Below are 19718 nucleotides of genomic sequence, written 5' to 3' on the forward strand. Positions count from 1 at the left end.
TCTCCATGGGCCCTTTCTCCATGGGCCCTTTCTCCATGGGCCCTTTCTCCATGGGCCCTTTCTCCATGGGCCCTCTCTCCATGGGCCCTCTCTCCAAGGGCCGCCTCTCTCCATGGGGCCTCTCTCCAAGAGCCGCCTCTCTCCAAAGGCCGCCTCTCTCCATGGGCCCTCTCTCCATGGGCCCTCTCTCCACGGGCCCTCTCTCCAAGGGCCCTCTCTCCAAGGGCCACCTCTCTCCATGGGGCCTCTCTCCAAGGGCCACCTCTCTCCATGGGGCCTCTCTCCAAGGGCCCTCTCTCTCCAAGGGCCCTCTCTCTCCAAGGGCCCTCTCTCGCTCCATAGGCCCTCTCTCTCCAAGGGCCCTCTCTCGCTCCATAGGCCCTCTCTCCATAGGCCCTCTCTCCATAGGCCCTCTCTCCATAGGCCCTCTCTCCATAGGCCCTCTCTCCATAGGCCCTCTCTCCATAGGCCCTCTCTCCATGAGCCGTCTCTCCATGGGGTACTCTCTATGGGGTACTCTCTCCATTGGCCCTCTCTCACCATTGGCCCTCTCTCCATTGGCCCTCTCTCACCATTGGCCCTCTCTCCATTGGCCCTCTCTCACCATTGGCCCTCTCTCCATTGGCCCTCTCTCACCATTGGCCCTCGCTCACCATTGGCCATCTCTCTCCATAGCTACAGAACCAACTAAGTACAGAGCAGTGGGAAGGGGAAAAGAGGATTTTTTTCACGCATAATCACTCTAAAAATACAACTTCAAGTACTTTAATTATGAAGAGAGATAATTAAAAAGAGAGTTCTACAGAGCCGCGGCGCACGGCCGAAACTGCCATGTTATTTTGTGCCGCGGCTCCTGAAACTGCTGGGCTATTTGACCGCGCCGTTTTAGACCGCGCCGGGTTAAGGTTAGGGTTAAGGTTAGGGTTAAGGGTTAGGGGTAGGGTTAAGGTTAGGGTTAAGGTTAGGGTTAAGGGTTAGGGGTAGGGTTAAGGTTAGGGTTAAGGTTAGGGTTAAGGGTTAGGGTTAGGGTTAGCCATGAGGCTATATGGCCGTGCCGCGGTTCCTGAAACTGCTGGGCCATTTGACCGCGCCGCGGCTCTGCAGCCTTGGCCAATTAAAAAATGCTTAAAAGTCAATTTTGCATAATATGTCCATGACAAAACCTTGCTAACCCTTAAATGGAGTTAAAGTTGATTCCTCATTGAAAGCATCATTGTTCATGACTCTGCTTTGCTTCATTCACACAGTAGAGTAAACTTGCATGAGAGCTCCAATATCAGATCTCGGTCCTCTCCGGGTTTTGTTAGCGCTTCCCTGGATTTGATATGATCATTTGAGTGCCAAAATGTTCACTCCAAAGCATTTCCTGTCAATAACCACAACCTTTGAGGATAGGAGTAACTGTTTTAGCATAATAAGTTATTTCAGGGTGTTAAAGTTCAAGATGTCTCCGTAATTATTGACTGATTATAATCAGTTTTAGGTCATTAGGTCCTCCTCTTGGGTGCAGGCATTTTTCTCCTCACACTTCTCCCCTTCTCTTTTGAGGAGTTTAACTGTGGACAAATGCCCCTCCAATGATTTCCTACTTCATAAGCTCCTGAAAGTCAAAAAGCACTCCCAGTCATCCTTCATCTCGCCCCATTTTGATGAGAGGGCGCCAAAATGCAGAACAGGCAATTTGCGCCGTGATTTGTGATGCTCAGAAGTGACGGAGATATGCAGAAAATGCTGGCCCAGAACGAAGGAAAAAAAAGAGATAGAGACAGTGAATATCGATTGGTCTGTTTTAAATAAAGCCATGGCAGACAGAGAGGAAGAAGAACGCACTCAGGGAAATGCCTGTGTTCCAACTCTACTGAACTCATAAAAGAAATGACAGTCTTGTTCCACGATTTCAGTGAAAAAAAGGAAAGTCCAGGCCAACTGACCGGTCTTTCGTTTACCAAAACACATAAATCCGCTTGTCAACACGGGCCCTATGTCCGGCAGTAAGGTTAATGTTAGAACAATACATGCTGAGTGTGCTTTGACCAAAACCACTGCGGAGTCTTCAGTCACGGTCTTTCCTCTATATTTTTTTCCCAAAGCACATACGCACTTGCGCTGAACGCCTCTGAGAAGTTCCCATAAAATTTGCATTGAATCCAGGTTGACCAGAAGCAGCGCTCTTGCCAGTAAAAGAGTAATTTGTTAAAAGCTAATATACAAATGAGAAATTATACGCGGGACCAGCACAGCATTTCTGCAGTCCCAGATACGGAGAAGCAATCTTCTTAGAAAGGACAGAAAGGACTTTGTGGAGGTCTGCAGCAAATAAAAGTGTTTTGGCCACCTATTTCTCACTTGATAAAACATTCACATATTATCAGTTCAATGTTGGAGGAATGCGCTCCAAAATATCAGTTCAAACATTGCGGTCTTTCTAAAATAAATGCAAAATGAAATGATTTTTTTTGTATGACTGCCAACAGGGTTTATGAGATTATAGTGCACTGCCATAGGAACTTGTCAAGAGAAACATCCGGAAAACTCAAACCACTTCAGAATGTCTGTGATGTTGAATGTATTATAAAACGTTTTGCTTTTTTAAATTTTCTCTTTGTACAGCGACACATCTAACAGAAAATAGATGCTCAAATAAAATAAAAAAGCAGACTTTTAAGTTGCATAGATCAAGATAAAGGTAAAAAATGCCATGTATTTCCAAAGGAAGTCTGGTTTATTAGTTTAAATTAGTCTAAATGTACAGTTTATACCAACCCAGACAGATTAAAGTCAATGTTTTAAAGGTGCACTGTGTAAGTTTAACGCACTACATACTTTTACACACTTAAAAGACAGACCACAAAAATGTCCTTTGGTATGATCAGAAAAACTTGCCACGTAACACTCTCCTCCATCAACTTACCCTGGCATTCCGACAAATAAAACCTGACCTTGACGTGTAATATAACCGTTTAACTTTGACACCGTATTCTCGATTTGAAAAATGAGCGCTGCCATTTACTTTGCTCATGCCTCGCTTTTGCCATTTCCCCCCCTGAAACGGCTGTGACATTTGAACAACACAATCGCGCTTCGTGGAGCCATCATCGCCGCGGACAAAAATCACACTCCCGGGGCCGCCCACCTGCCGCCATCCGCATCTTAGCGCAGCAAGAAATAACGGTGACCAAAAATTAGACGCCCAACCGTCGCAATCTGCCCTGTCGGACTCTGGGCCCCGGGAAGTCCACATTTTGATCGCCACGTTCCGGTTGTTCCCCTTTGCAACGCAATGTCATTACGGGCCATTACAAATGAGGGAGGGTTTTATTTTGTCTGAAGAAGATGAGAGAAAAAAACGAGAGACCAAAGTACTTTACCACCCACCGAGTTCCATCTTTCCGCTGGACCCCATGTCGCGGGGCAAATTGATCGTTGGGAATAAAGGGTCATTTCCTGCGCCTGTTTACCTGTCCGGAGGAGCGCTGTCATCAGTCACACACACACACACAAACCTGAGCGAGCTGTTGTCGTGGCGAGTTCAGCGAGGAAGAGCTGAGTTATGGTTGCGCTTGAAGGAGCGTCTTTGTGGAAATATGGCGGTCCTTGGAGCTCTGACCCCGACGACCTTTGACACGGCGAACCTTGAAGTAAATAAACAGTTTCGACGGCCGCCTCTCTGGGAAAAAACGACCTCAATCTGTCCGTGGAGCAGTGATAAGATCTTCATCACAGACAGATCCTTGGAAAACATTTTACAATTGTAGAATGAATAATCTTAATTAAATCATAGCGCAAGAGCAGAAATTGTTTAGTCCCACCTACATAAACGTCTCATGAGAGCACAACTTTTATTGTAATTATGAAAATCCTTTTTGTGGTAGTAAAAAAGAAAAGCACTAATTAAAAAATGCATAATGCATGAATGCTGTACAAAGAACAATATCCAAATGATCATTTCAGAGAGTGGTATGTCTGATCTGTAAATACATGTTTTTCAATGTATTTCTGAAGCAATAAAAACATCTGCAGTTTAAAAAAAAAGAATGCAACATACATAAGTCAGAACATTTTAGACAAACTAATAATGCATCTATAAATACTGTAAACACATCTTGCAACCGTTGAAAACATATCCTTCATGTTTACCAAAGAAGATAAAAATATAACCTAAAAAGTGAAAGACAGACAGTAAATTGAGAACGACATTGAGAAAATGGCCAATGTTCCGTTTCCTTTTTATGATTCAAACAGCTGAGGCAATGAGGCAGCAGCAGCACCTGAGCCCACAGACACAGATTGTACAGTTGTTATTGTTGTTGTTGTTTTTTAAAAATATATAATTAACAGCAATTTTTGTTGTGTTGTTTTTTTTTCTAAATATATAATTAACAGCAATTTTTGTTGTGTTGTTGTCACGTTGTAAGAGTTGTAATAGGTGTTGTGATTGTAGTTGAATATTGTAATTGCCGTTTTTGGAAATATATGTTATATTATATATATATATATATATATATATATATATATATATATATAATTAGAATATTGAATACATCACTGCTATGGTAATAATTTAAATGCAGCAACAAGAGCTGAATATACGGTTTCATTCATCATTCAGATTGTGTGTAATATCTGACCCACAACCAATATTTAGCACATATCTGATTGATTGTTCGAATATTTAGAATTTTGTCATGGAGATAATCCCAAAAATATCACCTGACTCAATTTTAATCTCCCCAAGCTTCGTCAAAACGTCTTAAACCTTGCTTCGTAATCAAACCTCGCTCTCTTCCTGTACCGTTTGCATGTCCCTTTGACGACGACTGGACCACCCACCAACCGTTGAAAACATATTGCCCACTCTTCCTCTGCGAGATAAAAAAAAAATCAAACAGTGAATACGGTCTTTTTGTGTTCTCTGGCCTGTAGTCAGCATGTGTACAACCCCGACACAGGTGTGTGGAGTCAGCCCGGCCTCAGCAGAGCACAAACATGTCCACAGCACACATAATGAAAGTCTATTCTGACCTTCTGACATTGCCTTTTGTTGTTGCAATATGGACCTGGTTGTATTGAAGTATAGGCAAGCGGTGCGCCGACATGCTTTAGGGCCGGTTGCGTCAGGTTCCCGGTGAATTGGGAACACCTGGGCAAGAACGATAGAGAGCCGTGGCGGGAGAAGACAATAAAGAGGACTGCAAAGTGTGCACCTGAAGATACAAGACTGCAAAGAGTCAAGAAAAACATATGTATATACAGCGAAAACGTTATAAAAATCTAAATAAAAATAACTAATTAAAGAGTTTTTTATATCAAGCAATAAGATATAAACTAATTGAAGTAATTTAATGATATTGTCAGCAATAACAGCTATTAACATTACTATTATTATTTTTAAGTTGTTTTGTTGTATTAATAGTAACAATGAGGTTTCCAGGTAAAAGAGCTATAATGAGCCCTCTTTTTAACGTAGTCGTATGTGCTGATATGTAAGGGCTGCAACGAATAATCAACTAATTGTGTCTAGTCAATCATAAAAACAGACGTACTGGTCACGTTCCGATAACCGCTCTAAACAGACTAGAAAAAAAACACACAAAAACAACTTTTGTCACAAAGACAGCGGCATTGCTAAATCAATGTCAAAAAGAAGAGCAACATACAACCATATTTTAACCTTTGTTTGGTTGATAATGTACTTTAAAAGGTATCGCTCGGTGGCTGTGTGGATTGCACACGTGCGCTCCATGTGAGCAACACTCTGGACAGTTTGCTGCTGAAATGTCCTTCACAAGTCTCATCCCCATTTCGCACTATTATGTCCTGTCTAATAAAGGCTACGGGCCAAAAAATCTTTAGATGGATAATGTACTAAAAAGTCTCAACAGAAATACTCATTTGACTAGAAAATTCTTCACAAAATAATCAGCGCTGACTAGTCGACTGAAATAAGATAAAAGTTAGTGACAGCCGTATTGATATGTCTCCTTCAGGCCTGCGTGAGTAACCCTGCATTCTCTGGTGCAGAGTTTATGGAGCCTTGAAAAGTCTGCTGTTCTTAATAATCGTTCCTACCGGCATCGTTTCCTCACAGCCATTTTTGTGGTAAATCGCCCCCGTACAAAAAGTCAGCAACAAATATACAAGCTTCTCAAATGTTTTTTTTTTTATTTTTTCCTGATCAACAGAGCACGGCAGACTTGCAAACTACTGCCCTCCACTGGTCAGCTCTCCGATTTCTATTAAGTATTGGGAAATATTCAAGTTAGATAACATAGTAGAACATGCCATGCTGTTTTAGTGATGACCAAGATAAATACGATCAACAACCAACAAATCTTCAACTCCGTTTGACCTGTTTAAGGGTCAGTTACTTGTGAGGACAACCAGAGCTGCCCTCGCGTCATGTCCCATCTCTGACAGGGCACATTTTTCGGTCTGCTCCGTCTACTTCTCACGCAAACATATAATTCACTACATTCCTGCCACGGTAAAGCGCGACCCCATATTGCTCTTGTCATACGCAACATGCTAACCATATGCTCACAGACACGTTCTTTATACACGACCAAGACGCCCTGCGCACAAACACATTCCACTATTCCCCCAGGTGAAGCCGCTGTGCCCCGCTGCAGTAAATATCATTTTGAAATCAATGCAGACTTGAATCAATCCAGACTGTGCTGCTCCGGTGAATTGTGAAAATGGGAAAGAAGTTGATAACGCAACCAGCTCCTCTGAGGATTTCACCGAATTCCCATGTTTTTTCTTTATTTTTCTGTACTGGAGATAGTGTGAACGTGGGGCATTTCCATAACCTTCCCACCACAGCCATAAAGTGAATAAGGCCAGAATAATTCATACGCACACGCACGCCCCGCATCTATTCTAGATAAATTCAATATTGTGTTCACAGGCCAGGCCTGAGTGGGAGTGCATTTGGCAGAGGAAGCACCAGCGCCTGTAAATCAATACATGAAATAGAAACATATGAATAAAACACCAGATAATAAATTAAAAAAGAGAGTGTCAAGCACAGGTCTTGTACCGTTTAGGAGTGCCAAAGGAGAGAGGCGTGACAGAATGCAAAACAAAAATGTGTGTTTTAAATTGTGGCTGTTTTGTTCCCTGCCCACGACATGTGCTTTCAGCGCTGGGCTTCCAATGTGCTGAAGAACGCAGCAGTTTCACGTATTGTTGCTGCTGGGGATAAGAATTACTTTGTCGGGGCGTATAGCCTCTGTGAAGCCAGCAGATTCATAGTATTTAATAGCAGAAATGCAACAGTAATGTAAGCAAGAAGGCAAGGCAATGGTCATTATTTTCAGAGGGGATCCTGATCTCAATGTAGAAAAGTTAATCATCAACCAAGCAACGCCACAGCAACCAAGGTAGCAGAGTTAAAAATAAAATCACTCACATTTACTATAGCAAAGGACTACTGTAGAAAACTACTGCACGAACACAAATCAACTGAAACTGATTTCCTTGACTATTTAATCTCGTTAGTCTGGAAAGAATTTAGCATAAGCAACATACAAGTTTATACTCATTTAAATATAGCATAGGTCTAGTACTACTCGACTGCACGTTGTAATGAACATACATGAGATGCCATGAGCTAAATTCCATCTCAAATGATTGGAGGCATGGTCGGAGAAGTGTCTTGCTCAATGACACTATGACAGTATGAACTCCAGCCCCAATGTGGCACTTGATATTTTCAGTGGACTCCAAACCAAACCAGATCCAACCCTGCGTAGCTTCACAGATCAGACGAGATCAGCACTTCTCATACGTAACATGTCACTGTACGAACAACATACTTGACTCTATGCTACGTAAAACCATCACAATTCTGCAAACGCCAAACCCGGCATCTAACTCCATGTTGTGTGCAAATGCAGTCAAGCACAAAGTAAAAAATCAAAAAAAAACTTAAAAAGCAGGGAACATCTTTAAACACTGCAAACCACGCAGACGTGATTATCACCTCTAATTAATGGCTGATAAGTAACAGCTCATTCCCCATAACAAGATCATAAAAAATATGCAATTAATAAATGATTTTTGTCACAAAGCAGATAATGAGCTATTAGTCTGATGGTCAGAGAAGCAGGCGGCAGTGTGGGGACCACTGGACTTTATGGGATTTATTATACGAGTATTGGCGTGCGCATTAGTTTTGAATCATTAACCACTTAGTTTATAATGGATACTGTATTGTATGTCATTCCACGTATGAGGCATTCATTGTCTCCCCATTGGGGTGGTTTTATGGAAATGCAAGCGGCAGGGTTTCTACTTGCTCGGCGAGGCCCAGCGCAATTACTGATATTACCTACATTCAGGTATAAAATCGTTTCACGAGTACGTTCAAAACAACACGTGCAAGAAATGAAAACTTCCATTAAGTGGCGAGCTTATATTTTACTCAGCGGGACAGCCGAGCGCCAACGTACTCGACTATTTGGAATACAGCTAAAACACGCAACCGGCACTTATTTCAGCCGTCGGAAAAAAGGCGGGAAAGAGGGGGGACAATTAGCCACGGCGGTGGAGACAAAAGCTGGGCGCGGCGAGGGCTCACTTGTCGTTGATGCTCCAGTTGAGGCAGAGGTTGAGCGAGCTGAGGTTGCGGCACTTCCTCACCACCTCCATCACCGTCTCGTTGTTGAGCTCCGAGATGTGCCGCAGGTCCAACACGGTCAGGTTACTCAGCTGCACAGAACACAAGACAGACAGCATTTCAGAACGATCGGGGTTTGCTCAGTCAACTTTAAAGATCAAGTCGATTCCGCTTATAAAAGTAACTATAACTACTATAGGAGTATATCCGTGCCGATATTGTTTTCTAGTTCTAACGGAAATGGAAGAGTGTTGAAGCTACAAAGGAATCACAAGCGCAATCATTTGAGGAAATCAGTCAAAATCAAACCCGCCGTCAATACAATCTGCTACAATCTCAATGACACTTTTTACATCAGCATAGACAACAAACAACAAAACTGATTCATGTTTTCCTTATTAAAAACAAATAAACATGGCTTTTACTGTATTTTCCGGACTATAAATCACTCCGGAGTATTCGCATTTTTGGGGGGGAGACCAAGGACAGACATTTCCTCTTGAAATGCAATCTAAAATCATGACAAATTAGAGAACAACATGGTGAATAGGTTTACGTATGCTAACGTAACCTCTTCAGCTACACGAACACCAATCCAAGCATTTTTCCCCACAGCGAAGGCGAGCGATACACATTCACTCGAGCTTTCACGAGTCGCCCATACAAAAAGGCGATGGGGACAATCTTATACAGACATTCCGCTTCCTCTTCCCGAAAAAAACATGGATTTTCCTCCAAATCTGATGAAGTGATAGCTAGATGAATGTCACATAAAAGCGAACAAGTCGGTAAATGAGTGAAAATTACTTTGGTGAAGCTGAGTGGGAGTAAGCGCAGATACCCAAATTCCCTCTTTTCTCTCCATTCATTGCAATATCCCCACTTTATTGTCTGAACACTCAGATTAATCGACAGTACAAAACGGAGCAAAAAAAAAACAACAACTTCCTGACACTATTCAGCACGGCTTAGTCAAAACTGAAGGACTATTTTATTTATGGTTAAAAAGAACAGGTGTGCGCCGATGCCTGATGCTGGGTGCTAAATGTCAGGGCCAAAGATGCAGCGCAAACAAGCTTAAGTGCTGTTAAGATCTTAGAGTAGTATTGTCGGCTGCGCCATAGGATTGACATATACGTCGCAGCGGGAACGCACAAGGAGAAATGGATAAGGAACTGAGCCAGCTGTGAAGTAAGCATCATGTAAACGCTGCTCCTGCCGCCACACACTGAGAACGGTAAAGAAACACGGCTACAGAGAAAGAAGAATCCATAGACTGACATTGATCTGTAAAGCCGATTTTGGGAAGAGTTTCGCTAAATAAAAAAGGGTGTAAATGCACAAAAGCGTATCATGTAAACCTTTAGTGGTCCTAAACGGCTTTGTATTTTACGCTGAGAAGAAACTATGATTTTATAATTATTTACAATTCTTGAAACCATGATGAAAAAAACTGAAATCCTTAAATTACTTCCTTTCCCACTCTCTGATACAAGTATGCGACTAACTTTAGGTAATCAAACTTTCTGAAGGATAAAGTTATATAAATGTTTCAACATAAGTTAACTTTACTTTGTGCAACTTTATTTCGCCCCAGTTTTGGCATGTGCGCGCCACGCCCCCTGGTGAGTGCAGCGGGCCAGAGCGAGCTCTGTTTTGGATGTTATTTACCATTTTATGGCAGACATTTCTGTAGATTTTATTATGATTGTAATAGAGCATGTGCCTTACACATTTGCTCTGGAACTGTGCCAAAAACAGATAAGAAGAAAAACGTAAAAGCTGTGAGCCGATAAACAGGCCACTTATGACTCCAATGCAGCTCTACATTACCTCTGATCTATTGCCAGAGCCACGGCAATTATTATTGTAAAGAAACCTACAAAAGACTAACATGTGGACAGTGGAACTGTGAGGACAGGTCTGTCTAAAAGACTCAGACAGCTAGATTTATGTCAAGTTGAGTAGAGCCTCCTGCCGACCACCATTAGACGAGACGCAGCTTCTTCAGTGAGTATCAAACGTGTATTACGCCTGATTTATACTGTATAACGGGCTTAAAATGTTTTACAGTTCAGTTTTAGGGGCTTTGTTGACAGTAAAGTCTGACAGAGGCTTCTATTATTCCACTGACACTGAAGTGAATCAGGATGTTAAAACTCTTTGCCCACTAACACTATCTGAGAAGAGTCGGGTGATTTGACTGTTTCTTAGCTCCACTGGTGGCATCGCTCCATTGTGTTGTGTTTCCTGCCGCCTGCATCATTCTGCTGCAGCCGGACATGATGTCACACCGGTCACTTGTATCATGGAGCTTTATTCTCCACGAAGCAGGAAGTGCACTGTTAGCATGCTAGCTGTTGATAGCTTTACTGTGACGGCAGAACTCACTCAAGCCAAAGCACTTTTAAACTGATGCATTAGCAATGTGCAAACAGTTTAAAACAAGTTCTCCTTTTCATTTTTTTGGACTGGAAAAATCACAGCACCTTCAAATATATCAAAATGATAATTTTTACAGTTCTTAAAATCAATAAACAATATTGTGTTTCGATTAATCATGATTATCAATTAATTGAACATCTATAATATGAATATAATAACATTTCCATCAATGTTGCTACAATTAACGCTAACAAAATGTATGCACGGTTAACTGTATGTAAGAAAAGTTAACCTGTTTGTGAGTTTGTCTAATCCTTGTATACAAAGGATGAGCTAAAAAATATTGAATAACCAGAATTATAAGTGTTTTTTTTTTATTTTCAGTGTGCATATCTCCTTCAGCATTGCTCGGTTTGACCTTATTTTAGGTAAACAGTCATATCACCATAGCAACAATGATTCTGGCACATTTATTCATTTTTCTGTCCAGCTATTCTATTGGACAGGACTCCCACCATTCTTCCTCTCATCTCACATTCCTGTCCACGTAAAAGCAGCGCAACTTTTTTTTCCCTCCATGCTCGAACAACAACTTTCTATTGGCGTACGCGGCATGACTGCTTTGTTTCCATTGGCTGTTCCCTGCTCTGTTTCAACCAATCAGGGTAGAGCACAAGCTATATAAAGGATGGTCCATTGAGGGTGCTCACTCGATTCAGCTCTGCCTTCTCTTCTTGTCCGGATGGTGTAGAAGCTCTAGTGTTAGTTGTTGTATTTTTATTATCTTAACATAAATATAATTGCATTAATATATATAATTATATTAACAGTTTTGATGGAAAGTTGTGGAAATGTGGATAGCCTGCTTGCATCTGCCATTTTGGGTTCAGACCAGGTTTGAGGACTACAGCAATAGTAGCAATAGTAGTTTCAAAATTGCTATATATTATGTTTAACTTTTATAAAAATAATTATTATGATGAATGCATTCCCATTTGTGAAAGCAATAAAATGTAAAATTATAATTATCTACATTGTATGTTTTTTTAAGTACATATAGTTATTATGACATGGTGACGATGTATCATAGTTTTACAAGTCAAGTTGCATTTTGTGAAGAAAAATTAAAAAAAATAATTTGTGAAATAGTAAATAGTGCTGAGTTCTAAAACCCACTCTCTCTGTCTTCAAAAAGTGACATTCCATAGAAAATGCAGGGACAATATACCCCAACTGACACATTTTTCTGACAGATATTTAATTGTTTAAACAATAATTGAACAAAATAAAGGTGTTATCAGGTATTATTTGTCAAATCATACCTATTGTGTAATTTAATTCTGGCCAATGTTTACAATGTAACAGTTGTGGAATTACCTACCTATGTCACATCTGCTGCTCATGGTATTTTTATAATATTATTTTTAAATTTATATTTTTTAAATATAATGTTTACACACGTTTTTGTGAAATATGTGGTCCAACCCGTCATATGTACGGATTTACTTGTTACTTGATGCTGTTTGAGGATATTCAGCAGATTTTAGAGTGTAGAATTGGAGGTAGTTAAATGTTTATATAATGTATGTTACACAAACCATAGTGCCCATTCAAATGACTGTCATAATATAAAATTATACCCTATACAAAATACTGCTAGACATGAGACACGTTATCTATTGCTATGCTACTGTATCGTACCAATACCCTGAATGAATGGCAGCCGCATCCTCTTACCGCCTCTCGTCTCCCTCATACACTCTTGTTGTGCTTTCAGTATTTATGCTTATTAAGCCCAAGAGTCATATTTGAAAGCCTCGACATCAAAAGTAGCATTTGTTCACCAAAATCTTCAAACCGCTTTAGCCTGCTAAACAGAAAACCTACTACAACCAATGGCGAGTTCCTCATTGATGTCGACCGCCAATGGGAAATCAGGCCACGGAATTGTAGCTTTTGATTGGCTAGCGGTGTAGCTAGGTTGGACCAAAAAATGCTTTGCAGATGTCGGTGTGAAAGGAAGAGACTCATTGTTGCGTTTGATGGGGGGAAAAAAAGTTCTTGGGTTTAGCTGACAGTGCGCAAATCCCTAAAGGCACGGCAAACTTTGAAATAATTTGCCACAGAGTTGAATTTGACAGTGTTTGTTTTCTTGCAGTTAGTGAATGAACCTAATTTGGCTCGGAGGTGAAAAGTTTCAATGTTCTTTAATCATAGAACAGCATATTCAGGGTATATTTGGATCCACGGGAGGACAAGCAAGATAAATAAATAGCAAGGGATAAGAAAATACCTCAGGCACCATGAAAGTTTCACAGAATTTAGTGATTTTTGGGTAGACATGTTGGTGGAAAAAAGTGTGAGAGAGAGAGAGAAGTGAGGAGAGGATTTGGTGCGCGGTTCGGCACACTTTCCCTCCCGTTGGCTGAGGGCTGTAACCGGGCAGAGTTGCCTCGTCTCCGCAGAGTTGGCAGCTACACCTGGATAATTATTCATTCATGCCGTTGCTAAAAAACACGGAAAACCTTAAAAAAAAAAAAAAAAGGAGGAGGAGGAGGAGGAGGGAAAAAAAAGCAGCTGCAACAACACAAGCCGCTCGGAACAACATGACGGAAACTAATGCAGATGATATGAATATTCCAAAGACTACATGTGTTTGGTGGAATATGTATGACATGGAAAAATATTATTCTGATCAGGCTGGGTTAGAATTTGTATTTTTTTTTTTTTTTTTTTTTTTAAAGGCAAGAAGGTGTCAGGAGTAAGTAGTTACTGTAACTCATGATAACACTTGCATCATTGCTAGTTTTGCCCTGATGTTTTGCCTGTTTGTTTTTGTATCGTATATATTTAGTACTTACTCAATTTAGTCAGTTTATTGTTATTTTATTTCAATCAAAACCTTGTATTATGCATGCCTTATTTTATCAGTTTATATTTGACAATTTTTACGTTGCGCCTATCCCTAAAGTTACAAGTTTCTGATTTTTGCCCATTGACAATCGCAATAAAGCATAATCTTATTCAAAAAGGATTCATTATTCACTATAAAAACACATTAAACAGCAATGCAAGGTTTCTATGTTTCAGGGAATCAATTTATTTTTTCATTTCCATTTCAATTCGTACTCATAACTAAAAAGGCAGACCAGATGCACCAAGGCCAAACTGGGAATGACACATGGGCACACAAAGACTGGGGCAGCCTGGGAAAAAAAAAACACTGGGTGCACCCGGGCCCCCGTGCTACTATTGAATAAGAAAATCCCCTGATATCACAAAAATGAATATTAGCACAGATGTTTTCCAGCCTTACTTTCCATACTTGTATGAGAAGGAGGAAGGCATTTTCACCTTTTCCCATTATGTTCAAAGGAAAGTACATACACAGCATTATTACACACAGGAAATCGCTCAAAAGAACAGAGTGACACTGAAACCTTTGTGATCGGTTGTAGATATTATAATTGATGCCAAAAAATCCCTAGCTTTTTTTTAAATAGCATTTTAGAAGTCAAAAGTGCTGCAAAGCCAACACGTTTAGCTTTATGATTGAGGCTAAGGTTGTGCGAGATGGGCATAATTATTTCAACGTTATTCTCTGTAATAGTTAAACAAACGGAGAAATGGTTTAGTGGTACCTTAACTGGAACTACTACTTGCCATTACAACATGTATTTATACGAGTATTATAATGCCAAGAAGGAAGTAGTAAGGACCTTATGCAGAGGATATGATGTCACGAATAAAAAACATTGAGTTCCTGGCTGTCGCTGTCCATCACGCTCAGAGAACAAGCGGCGTTTAAACCGCAAACAGGGCTGGCATTGTTTAGAGCCTGAAGAGGTTCCACGTTGGATATGGAAAATATGAGCCATTTCTTCACAGCTGTAGCCGCAGAGCCCAGTGATTTACAATGTGAATTTATGTCAATGAAAATTTGCCGAGATGTGCTGATTTTTTTTTTTTTTTTTTTTTTTTTTTTTGAGAAAGAGGAATGCATGCAAAGTTAAAAGTAGAAGATGGTGAGTTTTATCTAAAAATGGGAATAGCCAAGTTTTAGAATGAAGGTTGTATTGCCAACTATATGGAAATAAGCAAATAACATAATAATAGACAATATTACAATCACAATTTACCGTACTCTTGCTTTTTCATTTTAAAACTCTGGCACATCCTAATTCATGTCTTTCACAGCAGTTCTGGTTATACTTGATTAGCATTTCTCACATGTTTTTTTTTTTTTTTTGGCACAAAATTCCACTTCAAAAGAAGCCTGCAAATGTGGCAAGATGATGTGTGTGTGATAAGAAAAAAATAATACACATCTCACATGATTAAACTCTTGTTTATCTGCAGTTAATTATGAAGTTATAGCTCTTTTTAACCAAAAGATGTAGTGGTTTCTGTATAGACGGAGTATCCATAGTCAGTACTAGCATAATAATAGTCATATGTAGCTGTAGCCCGAGAATGTAGTTGCATTTACATCTGTAATCTAAAAGAAATGTCAGCACACATTGCTAAGGCGGCATCTTCGTGCATGTGTTAGAAACCGTGTCGGACGAGACGGGGCGAAGGGATAAGGAGGAAGGACGCTGGGCAGCAGTGTCACTAGGTGAATACAAGAGCGCACTCATGCATACACTCTTCTCTGTTGACCCTTATCAGAGCATCTCAGACAGGAGCGAGCAGCATGGAGACAATCCCACTGTGAACTGCCCCCTTCTCCGCTGACAACATACACATACAAGACAGCAGATGGATATGAATATTTGAATAGGGGAATCCGCCCATTGGTGCAGAATACTATGTCAGTATCAGTCACGGACCAATGAGCGGCGCTTTTAGTTAACTGCAGTCTTTATCTGTCTCCGCCCATACTGTCTATCACTTATTTTTTGTCTCGTGCGCTAATCCGGCGTGCGCTGCGGTTGATAACAAGCGCAGTGGCGAGGAAAGGCGCTAACAGATAGAGAGCATTGGTTTCTCATGAGCGCACTAAGCCAAATGACCGCATAGGCATATGATGAACTTTGGTTGTGGAAAATCATGTCCCATAGATTTCACAGTAAGAAGGGAAGACATGTTGTGTCTATTACAATATATGAGCTAAATAAAATGTATGTAAACCGCTACAATAACTGCTATGATAGCCCCTGTAGTTACCCATCAGTCTCATGTTTTGTTTTATGTCTCAAGGTTGCAAATCATTTAGTAAAACTCGAAATAAAACTGTTTCAAGAAATAAAACAAAACAATTTTCTTTGAATAAAGCTACAGAATTGATTGGCAACAGCAGTTTCTTTTTTGAAATAGTATTATATTAATCTATAAACGATTGCAAATTGGTAGCACAGTTTGATATTTGTGATTCAATAAAAATAGAAATACAATTAAAGGTCGTGCCCACAACAGTTATTTTTGAATAAAACTGCTGGCGGCAGGTTTGCCACATGCTTTCCTCTAAGGACAAGTTTTAGTTTTTCTTAAAAAGTGTATTTGTATGGCATTAAACTTAAAATCTATCTCCATGGACACAACCATAGAACATCACAAAGTCAAGCTATGGGTCTTTTTTTTTTCTTTCACAGCAAAATGTGAATGTGAAAAAATCTGGGTATAATTTTGCAATAAAAACAGCTGTAATTGAATAAATGTAAGATACTGTAGATGTTTTTATGCCATTATGTGGACTATTCAAGGCAAAGTAATAACATATCCATGAAGACAAGCAGGTGGCGTAACCTCCATCAGCTTATGTGCAAATTGCTATTAAGATTTTTTTTTTCTCAATGTAAAAAACGTAGTATCCTTGCATAAATAGTGTTTGCAATAATAACCTAGATCTGTATGACAAGCTCATTCACCCGATGTCAAAAGTCAGGTCGCGCCAAATAAACATTCTTCAATTACTCTTGGCGCGTCTACTTATTATAATCATAAATCCCCAATCTCTTCTTTACGGCGCTGAAGAAAATTATTACCATTCTGACAATTCGCCCCCAACCCACATTACCTTTCATTCTCCGAATCCTGTCAGCTCATTGGTTTGGCCTTTATCCCCTCAGCGCTCAGACAGACTACAGTGAGGAGCGCACACAGATGTGGAGGGCTGGAGTGTGCGGGTTATCGCGCTCGCACAGGTCACACAGATTATGTATTTTCTGAGCTCATCACAGGCACGAGATAAGGAGGGGCACTACAAAGAGACGGCCACCTGCAGGTGTAGTGGCGACGGAGGTGGAAGGAGAGTTGGACCTGTGGTTGACCTAATGTAGAATCAAAGCTTTTAATCAATGGGAAAGTACAAGGTAGACTTTGCCCTGTATTTGCTGTTTTATTTTGAGTGACACTACTCTGTTAAAGGGGCAATTCAGCGCTTACAGGGACATGTCAAAGGTTCTTGGTTAGGATGCCTTTCAGGATGAGTAGCTTACTGTGCATCCTTGAAAAACATCAACCAAAACACGAGGTTTTCCAACATGCAAAGTAAGGCTGAACAAATTTGGTAAAGCAATAATCAAGACGTTCACTACTTAAAGGTATGTATTACTGTATGTAACCTTTCTGGTGGGGGGGTCTGCAACCTGCTAGTCTCCATGGAGATGGTATTTATTTGCCTGCAATGTTCCACAGTATGGAATCGAATGTATCTCTCTAGCATTAATTTAAAAAAAAATGTATTGCAAAAACAAAACAAAAAAAAAAAAAAAAAAAAAAAACTTTAAAACATGTATTGCTTCACCTCTCCACAAATCTGACCTGTAAATTGACCGAGTGTCACCAGCTTGTCTCTACAGAGATATTTAAGTTTAATGTGACGTGGAGCATTCTAGGCAAAGTAATAGAGGCAAGCAGGTGGCGGACCCTCCTCCAGAAAAGTTACATAGTACACCAGAAAAGTTACATAGTACACCAGAAAAGTTACATAGTACACATTCACTACTATTGAGTCAATTGCTGACCACACACAGTTTGAACGGTGAAGGACGTTAACCACATTATATAACTCAAGCGTACAATGGCAATCACTTAAGAGTTGGAATCTAGAGAACAACTTAGTTAATGAAAAATTATCCAAATATGAAAATAAAAAACACACAAAAAACACATAAAATATTGTTATACTGTAGTTAAGTCATAGCTATGATGATGCATATAATGAATAGAAACGTATCTTTGAGTGGCACAATGGCACACATATCATTCGGGACAGAAGGTACTTTTATTACATGAGTTTTATAATAAAGCAGCCATACTGGTGGGTTTGAAGTTCTAGTGAAAGCCTTTTGAACTGCATCCACAATACTCTCTTAAAGATATGATTGATGATTCTTTAACCTTTCTGGCATTGTACCACCATACTTTCTGGCAGCAGTACAAATACAGATTTATTTTATTATGCATGTACAACAATTGCAACAAAACCAGTTCTTGTTACGCCCTGATATACAACGTATAACTGTAACCACTGTAAAAGAGCATGAACAAAAACATATGCTGTTGACTTTATGGTCATTAGAGTCAACAATAACAAGGCTTTCCCATATGCTCCACACTGCGTCTCTCAATGGCCTTTTCTGGTGGTTTTTGCATACTACACACTCATATTTATAGCAAAGCTGTTGAAAGCCCTATGCATACTGCCATAAGCCCCTAAAAAGCCACTGGGATGGTAAGAACATATGATTCTGCTTGTGGAATGAAAAAAGCCAGCCTGACAGAGCGTAGGATTTTATGTGTTCATGAACACACACAAAATGAGCTACAGTGCGGTTTCAGTTGTGTCAAATTTAGTGAGCACTTATCAAAACATTGTGGGGAGAGAAAAGACAAAAGCAAGGCCCCATACAGACCAGAAACCTACATTTTATGTTCTATAACATAAGCTCCAACTCATTCAAGTGCCGGTAAGTGGATTACGGTATGCTTGAATACATTACATCTGAATACAACTAACAGAGCTATAGCATGGGTCTACAATAGACTTGGAGCCAAAAGACTTTGATGTGATGCATAATGATTCTACAGCACTCTTTATTCTCCTTATGGATTATAAGTGTGAAAAGAGTTAAACTGATATTACAACTTTGCATCTTCTTTTACCTTGCCCTCTTGTATATACAGCTCTCAGTCATGGTTGTCTGCGAAAACTTACTTCAATTTGTGACTTCAGAACTATGTATTTGGGCCTCAAAACTCCTGACATGGACACAATAAATGGATACTTCTGGAACATACTTATGGCAGCAGGAAAGAAGGCCATAATGAAACAATGGGTGACACAAACGGCAGCAACAAGCAAAGACTTGACTGAAATTATCACAGATATTAAAAAAAAATTAGATTTTTTTTTTTAAATTGCACTAACCATAGTTGTAGTAATAATAGTAGTGGTAGTGGTAGTAGTGGTAGTAGTAGTAGTAGTAGTAGTATTAGTAGTGGTAGTAGTAGTAGTAGTGGTGGTGGTGGTAGAAGTTAAAATTGCTTTGGTTTCCATTAGTTCACATTTAATAGTCAATCCTAATAGGAGTCACAGCCTTTAAATACTTCTCTTCTATTTTTGCCATACAAATTGATAGAAAGTATTTGGAGAACCACAATGTCTTAGTGGAAGGCTGTGATTGTCTGATGGGTGAGATGGTGTGTTGGTGGGGAGCACATCAGTGGGACATCTGAGGCCGGGGAGTGAAGGCTGCTCTGGCTC

At 40.1% G+C, this 19718-nt stretch overlaps 1 protein-coding gene across 1 annotated transcript in view; it reads right to left on the reverse strand.

Annotated features, from left to right (window-relative positions):
* fbxl17 (F-box and leucine-rich repeat protein 17) overlaps positions 1-19718 on the reverse strand; it is a 323540-nt gene that overhangs the window by 214326 nt on the left and 89496 nt on the right. Inside the window, exon 8 of the mRNA XM_072434057.1 lies at positions 8585-8715. Coding sequence (XP_072290158.1) covers positions 8585-8715 — 131 coding nt within the window. The remainder of the gene's footprint in view (positions 1-8584; positions 8716-19718) is intronic.

This window comes from Eucyclogobius newberryi, unplaced genomic scaffold (assembly GCF_026437365.1).
Source record: "Eucyclogobius newberryi isolate DKJ021-1_F unplaced genomic scaffold, fEucNew1.0.hap1 SCAF_6, whole genome shotgun sequence".
NCBI classification, from domain to species: domain Eukaryota; kingdom Metazoa; phylum Chordata; class Actinopteri; order Gobiiformes; family Gobiidae; genus Eucyclogobius; species Eucyclogobius newberryi.